The 10,825-nt window shown below is 33.7% G+C and overlaps 1 protein-coding gene across 11 annotated transcripts in view; it reads left to right on the forward strand.

Annotated features, from left to right (window-relative positions):
- LOC145689601 (small G protein signaling modulator 3 homolog) overlaps positions 1-10,373 on the forward strand; it is an 83,265-nt gene extending 72,892 nt beyond the window's left edge. For 10 of the 11 annotated variants that reach the window (XM_081763805.1, XM_081763795.1, XM_081763790.1 and 7 more), the window contains exons 16-17: positions 3,535-3,695; positions 8,086-10,373. In XM_081763805.1, coding sequence (XP_081619931.1) covers positions 3,535-3,695; positions 8,086-8,278 — 354 coding nt within the window. In that variant the 3' untranslated portion in view covers positions 8,279-10,373. The remainder of the gene's footprint in view (positions 1-3,534; positions 3,696-8,085) is intronic. The other variant, XM_081763815.1, reaches the window with a different exon arrangement.
- The last annotated feature ends 452 nt before the right edge of the window (positions 10,374-10,825 follow it).

Below are 10,825 nucleotides of genomic sequence, written 5' to 3' on the forward strand. Positions count from 1 at the left end.
TATTTCGAGTGCTACACTTGGATACTTCTGCTCAGTGACAGACAGAGACTTAAATTCTTTTTCACAACAAGATCTTCGAACAATACGTAAATTTTCTCAGTACTGGCGGTCACTTGTAGTTCCCAGTAAATTGTTGGCTGCATCTATTATCTTATATATATATATATATATATATATATATATATATATATATATATATATATATATATATATATATATGCTGAGAACTTCGTTCGATATTAGAAAGACAATTGAAAATGTGTGGAGGGAGAGCAGGTTGGAAAAGTAAGAAGAAACAATCCGTACTGGCTCTTTCTTAAAGTCTTCATAGTTTTGTAAGTTGAAATAAACAGCAAACTAATTTCAAGTGGGTACAGTGTAATTCCTGTCAGTTTTTAGCTTTCAGCTATATGTTATGTGTGTGACTGTAAATTAAACAACTACTACTTTACTACTGCATAATGAAAGATGTGTATGGACTCTAGTTTGATCCTAGTTCGCGCTAAGTGGCTTTGTGGTGGACAAAAAGCCTGTACGTGGGTTTTCTCGGGTTCTCATGTTTCCTGTAACTGTCTTCATTCGAACATTTCATTCATTATCATCACCATCTTCCTTAACCTCGTTGCATAAACGTGTGACGTTATTATTTTTTTTTAAATATACATAGTTAAAGAGGGATCGTTATTTTCTTGTGGTGCTTCCATGATCATCTTATTTCGATGTCCTTCAATAAATGTAAGTATACACGTACAGTATGCGTTATTTTATACGTTCAATGTAGAATAAAATCAACTATTCTAAAATACTGTGTTATGTTTACATATGTATGATACGAAATACAATAGCATATAATTTTCTAACATTAAAAAAGTCCTACCCCTCTATCTTAAACACGCCTTTAATTTGGACACATTCCTGGGAACCGCAGGTGTCCAACTTAGAAGGCTGTAAATGTGCCCTTTTAGTGCCACTTGCATATATATATATATATATATATATATATATATATATATATATATATATATTTTACTATAATTGTAATTAATTCCAGGTCTGGATATATAATTATTTACAGTGCATATTTCATTCTATTTATTATTGCTATGGAAAACGTTTGTATTCTATATCTATTTCTTGTTTTGGAGTAATAAATCAAATAGAGCTTTATTTCTTAGCATTTTCATTTAGCTAGCAACACTTGCAGTAGATAACGGTTATTTCACAAAATGCCAGCAGAGTTAAGGCAGGCAAGGTGAAATTGGGAGCGAGCTAGTTTTCTTCATCCATTAAATCTATACTTTTTTCGATTAGTTTTTTAAAGAATGTTTCATTCATAGATACTGCTATATTCCTCCTTTATAGCAAAGGCATATAAAAGAGGTACTCCATCATGTGTACAGATTCAATGTCTATGAGCCATTTGGTTGGTTTACAGCTTTGACAGCTCTCGGTAGTGGATCATTTTCTTCTACTTTTGAGTTTATAGAGGGGATTCGTGGATCAGCTGAAAGCTTTAAGAGAGGGCTGTATGTCAGAAATACTTTCCCTTAACTAATGTCAGAGACTCGGGCATTGTATGTCCATGAGATCCCTAGAGCTTTATATAGGAAATTTGGAATGTTATAGTCTTACTTTTTGCAATATCCTCCCTTGATATTGCAAAAGAAAAATAGGCTTTTTTATATTTTAAGAATTTAGTAATGGAATTGAATAAATTATGTTTTTAATTCTACTCCGTTTATGGAAAATAGGTTATTTTTGTTAACTAGAGATCCCAGTTTGACTTCGTGTAAAACTAGTCTGTTTTCGGACTAGCGGCTAGATATTATGTTTTTATACAAATTCTTGTAATGAGGGTTCGAGTCCTTTGAGGTGAATTGGCAGAAAGACTCGACTTTTAGTGTAATATTGAGTCCGCCTCTTAAGAGGGGGAGATTTCGGACTTCATAGTGTTCTGTTTGTTTACCTCGTGTAATTCATGATCATGAGTGATGATCAATTGTCTCAGATGGGAGACTGCTACCTTCACCTTTTAACCTGTTATTCCTTTAACATAAATTTTATCTAGCATCCTTTATTAAAAGTGAGTTTCTGTCTTCGGAAGCTCACATGACAGGGACGTAGGCCAAACGCAAATCAAATGAGAGAAGCCATGTTTTCAAAATTAAAGTTTGAGCGAACTGCTTGGTAGTAAACGCATGGAAGATCAAACCGTAGCTCTGAATAAAATTGGAGTATTTTAGTAAGTCTTGAGTCTGGAGTATTTTCTTGCCAATGGATTTGAAATTTGCATTTATTACAACTGCTTTTATCTTAACAGTGGGGTTAGACCACTAACGGTTGGTCAGAATACACAATGAGTAATCTGACAAGTGTTAAGAAACGAACCTATTTCAGAGTTATCAAAGCATCTTCGAGGAGCCAAACATTCGGTGCAGAATATGAGTGTTCTTTAGCGTACTTTCTCATTAAATACAGATAAAGGAAATCTGGATAGAGATTGAAACAGCATATTACTAACTAGATCAGTAGAAACGAAAAACAAATATTAGCTTTAAAAACTTTATTACATATATTTGTGATATACATAATTCATTCTTAATATATTAACTTAAAAAATTCGTGTTATGGTAGCAAATCCAAAAATATGATAATAGTGTGACTTCGCTACATTGACCACGCAACGATTGAAATAGGTCTCTTGGCAAGTAATTAGGACTTTGATTCGACGATAGAAGAATCGATTTGTTAATAAATTTGGAATCTATAAAAAAGACACATAAAAAAAGATATTAGTTTAGTTGAACAGTGCACTAATCTTTGTACATATATTAAAATTTTTTTTGTATATAGTAATATAACAGGAATAACTAACGGTTTTCTGGAAACTGCAAGTTACCATCAGTATTGTTAAAATTTACGCAGTTGTTCTTAAATTTTCATTGTTGATTTTTTTTTTTTAATCTTAATGTAAAAAAGGACTTAAGTTTGTATTCGTCCCTGAGGGGTACCTGAGTGTAGCACTTGAAATATTGGAAGAAAAATTGACTGAGAACATTAGTGGATGAGTAATTCGTTATATTATAATGTATTCCATACGCTTGATAAGTAATTGCATATACATTCTTTATTTTATATACATTTTTCACTGATTCTCTTAACTACACTAATAATATCTCTTACTCCTACTCCCTCCGTAGCCCAATTAAAGAAAAAATATTACTCTCAGTAATGTATGTGTGTGAAGGATACATTAGCCAATAATGAAAGAATTTTCTTTTATTGAAATCACTAACTCCTTTTATTATAGTGTTATTAATGGTAATGAAATCTGTACACCAAGGAGAAATTCGTGCCTTTACTATCATTCCAAAATATAATTTTTAAAAGTAAATAATCTTAACAGTGAATAACTGATTATACAGTAATTTTAAATATTCTGTTTTTAAATGAAAGCTATACCTTTAATGCAAATCCTTGTTACTTTTTATATAGTATTGTTATTTCTTAATTGTCTACTCTATTGTTTTGCAGTTGTTGTATAGATGTGTTCAGGCTGTGAATTTAACACATGACAATGCTCACGTCCAGATGGATGTTAAGTTACGAAGCCTTATTTGCCTTGGACTGAATGAGCAAGTGCTTCACCTATGGCTGGAGGTCATTTGCTCGTGTGTTGAAGTTGTGCATAAATGGTAATTCCTTGTTTTCTTTTTAATTAATTAACTTTTTATTATGTGGTAAGTGGAAATTACATTTTTTTTAAAATAATAATGATAAGAGAAAAGCATTGTTGTAGAAGATAGTTAATTTAAACTGGTGAACTTAGCATCTTTCACAAATGGCTCCTGGAATTTAAGTAAAGTTGTGAAATGTGTAAGGCATTACAATTGAAGTTTCGAAACAAATTTATGAAATAAATAATGATGTAAACTTCTATCGACGTGAATTTCGGTACCATTAAGAAATTTTAGCCAAAAGATTATTTTCCCCCTCCCCACTCGAAGATCTCTCAAGTAGCTGAAAAGTTATCTTGATAGCCTGTTGATCAGGGGCGGATCCAGGACCTACTTCTGGGGGGGGGGGGGTGAGTTGTCATACTGCTACTTTTAAGGGCTCCAAAGTTTGATATGGGTTGTATTTATATATATAAAATAAGAAAGCTTCCTCTTCTGGGGGGGTGATCACCCCGATCCCCCCCTGGATCCGCCCCTGCTGTTGATTACTTCCTGGGTTCGAATTCCGATGGCATTAGAGTTGTCATTTACAATAGAACTATTTAATTTCAGTTCTTCCTATAGAAGTGTAGATTAGCGAATTTCAATTAGGATTACTTCATATGTGTTACATGGACCATATGTGTTACAATATTTAATCATCATTTACTTGTACTTCTTATCGTCTCTATTACGATATTATTATTATTATTATTATTATTATTATTATTATTATTATTATTATTATTATTATTATTATTAGTAGTAGTAGTAGTAGTAGTAGTAATAATAATAATAATAATATAATTCTTACTACTACTACTACTACTACTACTATTATTATTATTATTATTATTATTATTATTAGTAGTAGTAGTAGTAGTAGTAGTAATAATAATAATAATAATATAATTCTTACTACTACTACTACTACTACTACTACTACTACCATTATTATTATTATTATTATTATTATTATTATTATTATTATTATTATTATTATTATTATTATTATTATTATTATTATTAGTAGTAGTAGTAGTAGTAGTAGTAGTAGTAGTAGTAATAATAATAATATAATTCTTACTACTACTACTACTACTACTACTACTATTATTATTATTATTATTATTATTATTAGTAGTAGTAGTAGTAGTAATAATAATAATAATATAATTCTTACTACTACTACTACTACTACTACTACTACTACTACTATTATTATTATTATTATTATTATTATTATTATTATTATTATTAGTAGTAGTAGTAGTAGTAGTAGTAGTAGTAGTAGTAGTAGTAGTAATAATAATATAATTCTTACTACTACTACTATTATTATTATTATTATTATTATTAGTAGTAGTAGTAGTAGTAGTAGTAGTAGTAGTAGTAGTAGTAATAATAATAATATAATTCTTACTACTACTACTACTACTACTACTACTACTACTACTACTACTATTATTATTATTATTATTATTATTATTATTATTATTATTATTAGTAGTAGTAGTAGTAGTAGTAGTAGTAGTAGTAGTAGTAGTAATAATAATATAATTCTTACTACTACTACTACTACTACTACTACTACTATTATTATTATTATTATTATTATTATTATTATTATTATTATTATTATTATTATTATTATTATTATTATTATGGATGTGCCACTTTCTGGAAGTAATTGTGGGTGTTGGGAAACTACTTCTTCGGGTATATTAAACGATCTATAAAATATTTTTAGGTTACTTAAGTAGCGACATCTTATACTATCATAATCATAATTTTAACCAACTACGGTTAGTATTATGCCTTATGCTTGGAATAGTGTTAATATAATCTAATGTACAATTACGATAAAAGTTTTGCCCCATATCCAAGATTCAATACATATAGATGTAGCCAGTAATGTATCGCTCAAGTTTTTGGTAGGCATGCGCACAACCATTTTCAAAAGAAAAAAAAACACGTATACTCATCTCTTACTCTACATTGCATTCCTGATTTAAAGTGAGTATACGTTTTCCCCTTGTTGATCCGCGTCGGGTAACTTCGACAAGTATCACATATCGTGTCATAATTACTTCTCTAATCTACCTTTCATTTTTGAGTGACGAAAGGGTCAAGAGATATGGAGTGAACTCAAGTTTATGTAGAAACTTGCATGTAGAATGAGTACAGTGAGAGAAAAACAAGTTTAATTAACAGAGTTCTGTAGTTGGCTAATTGTTCACGGAAACCGATTTATTCTCGCTCTTCCCGGTAGGAAAGCACAGAAAATTTAATTTCTAAATCACTCATTTTCATTAATCATCCATCTCCCTTAGCCTAAAGAGCATAAGTGTGGGATGTTAAACCAAAAAAAAAAAAAAAAAAAGTTTCACTTTTATCCTCGCAGGTAAAGGTTTCGTCTGTCGTTGTTGCAGATGAAATTTCTAGGTCTCACTACTTATAGTAATTGTGTCTTTCTCTTGATCTGATGTTTTGTCTGTTTAAAATACGAGGCTCATTCAATAAATAATCGGAAAAGTGTAAAAAAAAATCTAAAATTCGACCGTGATTTATATATATATATATTTATTTATTATTATTATTATTATTATTATTATTATTATTATTATTATTATTATTATTATTGCATCATAGAGCTGAAAGGAGGCACCGTAGTTGAGTAGTTAGAATGTTGAACTCACGTCTGCGTGGTTCCGGGTTCGATTCCCAGCCGGTGCTTCCCAATTTTCGAAGCCACGCAGTTCAGTCAATCCTAACAGACGACGTTGGAGCTGCTCAAGCCCACAAAAAGGGCTCTTACGTCAAGTGGTGTGGGTTATTGTAGAGGTCATAGCTGAAGCTGGCATGTATACGTCGCACATGGTACACAGAGAAATAGTTACACAAGCGGCAGCACCCTTACAGGATTTCACCAAACTGGAGTAGTGGAGTATAATTAGATTTCTGTTGAGTAAAAGCGTGAGACCGATAGAAATTCATCGCCATATTAGTGTTCAATACATATAACTGTAATTCGAACACAAGTTTATAAGTGATATGAGAAGTTCAAACAGACGTCCAGGCGTTGTAGTCACGAAAAGCAACGTTACCGAAGTGGAAGACTTGATACAGGAAAAGCGGTGTATTGTTGTGTATGAAATTACTTCAAAGTGGAGGTAAATGCCCACCAGAACGAAAGATGACAACAATGGAATTGAGATATCCTTTATCTCCGAGACTGAAGGTTCCTTGTGGAACACTCGGTCAGAATAGTGTTAACACCTTTTCAGGCCAACCATCCTGAGTGAAGTTTTTCCTGGGTTTTCCTTATTCACATCAGGCAAATGCTTGGATGATGTTAAAGATCCCAGGCCGCTTCCTTCAATGTGGCCCGCGTAGAAATATAATTCCTAATTGCTATCTCCCAGACCGAAGAAGGTGCATGTTCAGCGGAGTGCTGGAAAAGTCATGTTAAAATGTTTTGGAACCACAGCGGGCCGATTTGTGAGCATTACATGCCTAGACTGAATATAAATGAACAACTTACTCAAGTCTTTCGCGTGAAAAAAAAAAAAAAAACTGAAACCAGTCATTCAGCAGAGAAGACGTGATGTGGTGTCCAGTGATGTGTCTGTGCTCCATAACAATGTGAGACCACACTGCCAGTGCCGCATTGTTTATCACCGAGAACCTACAGTTTGAATCTGTACCCCATCCTCCGTATTAGCCCGATCTCATACTTTCAGTTTTCCAGAATGACGAGAAAGTCCAGTGAAATCTGTGCCCTTGTCAAGTGCTGGCATAGATATATTGAGGTAGGGGGACGCTATGTTGAAAAATAGTAATGTAGTTAGTTTGATGCTTGCACTGAATATTCTGCAGAAACACATTCCAGTTATTTACCGAATGAGCTTAGTATTATATAATTAATCCTTGAAGATGATTTTTTTCTCATGGTTAAATCTTCGTAATGATCTAGATAAGCATCCGTAAATAAAGCACAAAGTGATTTTGTACATTATAGGATGAATCTGTGTGCAGTGTTCGTTTAATATGTTACAGAACACTGTATGAAATGAAATGCTGTACTTCAAAATAATTTCCTATAAGCATTGTATTCAGAATTAAACGTATAATGTTGTTTTTCTAACAAAGAAAATTACTTCCTTCTTCTCTTTTAAAACCTTTATTTTCATCGGAAGATGAGATATTGTTGAATATGTGTTGTGTCACTTGGAAGTTTTTGTTGCAGTTCACCCTATTAAAACATCTTATTTACATTTGTGAGTAGAAGTCGTATAAAAGAAAGTTCTTATTTTTCTTGTAAAATAATGTTGTATGTAACTCATACTTTTTTCCTGAAATATTTCAGGTATCATCCATGGAGCTTTATCAACAGCCCAGGCTGGGTCCAGATCAAATGTGAACTCCGGATTTTGTCTCAGTTTGCATTTAATTTGAACCGCGACTGGGAGTTGCCGGCCAAAAAGGAACAGTCACAGCCACTGAAGGATGGTGTCAGAGACATGCTTGTTAAACACCATCTCTTCAGCTGGGATCTCTAAGTTTTATTTTTGTTTCTAATTTATTTAATTTTAAGAAATGATGATGATAACTTCTGTTGCAGAGATGTGTGAATATATGATATAGATTCAAGCTTGTACTGAGGGGGAGACTACTCATGCTGGACAAAACATCTCTTTAAAATGTGGCTGTCCTCCAGTGACGAGAATGTGCACTTTTGGTGCAAGTACACGTAGTCGCAGGTTCAAATTCGGTTAAGAGTACAATTCCCTCAAACACACACGAGAATAGTGGTTTGAATGCCACTTTAATACTAAGTCCTATCCTTCATAGCCTCGTAATTGCATAAGGGCGTAAAGCAAAATCATGTTCATTAAAATGAATAAAATTCCATTTCTGTTCTATATTTGTACTTCTGTTTTCTATACGTATTTCTAATCATGTGCTTCACTCACACTTTGTTTTGGAACTTAGTAAAGAACTATCAGTACTGCAAACAAGATGTAGAAAATCTGTATTTTTGTATATGATTCTCTGTGTAGTTAAAAATGATATGCTATCTCAGTATAAAATTACGAAAAGTCCTGCCAAATACAGACCACAATAACCGATCTGAAAGGTGCTTGATAATGGTGTAGTACTTATTGCTGGTCTGATTGAAGCAAATTAAACTAAATCCCTGCTCGCATCCTGTTGGTGCTTCTTCGTAATTTATACCAGTATCATACGAATACTGATGATTGAGTCAGTTTTCCAAGTTTGTAAGCAGTAAGGCATAGGTATTTTTCATGTGATTGTAATGCAATAATTTGTTTGCAATAGATCATTTTCAATATACAAAGGGTAATTCATAAAGTTTTAATTATCATCTCGAAAAAAACAAACTGTGATCATGAAATCTGGTGATGGTGTTGGTCCTTCTCTACATATTCTCCCTTAAATGCGACGCATTTTCCCCAACGATGGATGACTTGGCGGAGACCTTGGTTGTAAAAGTTTTCATTTTGACTGTTCGGGAAATGTTGCTCCTCGAAAATTACCTCTTCGTCATTCCAGAAATGTCTATTACACAATGGTTTCCTCATCCATGGAAAGAGGAAAAAAGTCACTGGGTGCCATATATGGAGAATGCGGGGATTGAGGCAAAATTTGATAGCCCAAAGAAGAGTGTGGCTGTAACCTGTGGAGAATGAGCTGGGGCGTTGTTCTGAAGCAAAAGACCTTCTTGGACAGCTTCCCTCGACGCTTCGTCGTGATAGCCTCCTCGTCAGGAGATTTCAATAATATGCTTCTGTAATGGTTTGCCCCTACGAGCATAATCTGTTAGCGCCATCCTGTGGCAGTCCCTGAAAATACTCAGCATTACTTTGCCCGTCGATGGTTGAGTCTTCACCTTTTTCTCTGATGGTGAATCCACATATTTCCACTCTTGCTGTGGTCCTTTGTTTCGGGGTCATAATGGTACACCTAACACTCGTGGTGATTAGACGTTTAAAGAAGACGTCTGGATTGGCTGACACAGCTGCAACATCTCCCTGCCGGCTCGATTCGGTGTGCTTTTTGAGTGAGTTTGAGCAGTCACGGAACCCAGCGGGCGGCGACCTTTGTCATGTGTCAAATGTTATGCAAGGTATTGAAAACTGATCCATGACTGATTTTCGTTTTTTTCACTATCGCGTCGGTTGCGATACGCCGATCTGCGAGTACTAGGGTCTGCACTTCTCTAACGATTCCTGGTTCTTCACAGAGAGATAATTTGCCATTTCATTCTTTGTCATTGAGACTTGTCTGACCACACTGAAAGTGTCTGCGCCACCTAGCCAATGTTTCATATGATTGTACATTCTTGCCATATACTTCCAGCAATTCAGCATGGATTCTTGCACCGTTCTTTTCCTTCAAATGGAGAAAACGAAGTATCGCACGATACTCCTCTTTATCAAAGGATTGCGCAATTTTGTTTTAGCTCTTCTAGTGGTGTGCAACAGTACTGTGGTTGGGCATTTCAATGTGTACCAGAACTACAGACATGTACACCTTGTCTCAAAAAGGTTGAGCGCATTCTTTACTGGTGTTTTGAGGCAATAATTTTCTAAGTCCAGCTTCGGGTATCTTCGGGAAAAAGTAAGCCAGGTTCGAACCTCCAAGCCAGCCTTTGCAATCGGGAAAAAGTTTGCAGATGTGTTTTTCTTCTTTTAAATATAATAAGACTTGTTACCAAGTGTTTAAAAAAGCAACATTGATTGAAATACTTAATGATACAATATTTCGAAACCTTTTTTTTTTTTTTTTTTAATGTCAGCACATGCTTGTTTGCCATTTAGCTCTCCATACGTAATGGAACATTTAAATACATTAAAGAATCTTTCCATATGTAAAAGATTGCTCAAAGTTAAGAAATAGAACATAATTATCGCCTGAGTACTAAAATAAAAGTCAAAGTAGAACAGAAACAGCGTTTGTAATGGATATGAATGTCATAATTATCTTGAGATCCGTTATACATCGCTAGAAGCATAATTCTAGAAGTCCTTGTGCTAGCTCATTGGTAAGCTGTCGGTTTTCAAATCATAAGGTTGAGAGTTCGA

Source organism: Thermobia domestica, chromosome 1 (assembly GCF_964235325.1).
Source record: "Thermobia domestica chromosome 1, izTheDome1.hap1.1, whole genome shotgun sequence".
Classification (NCBI taxonomy): Eukaryota; Metazoa; Arthropoda; class Insecta; order Zygentoma; family Lepismatidae; genus Thermobia; species Thermobia domestica.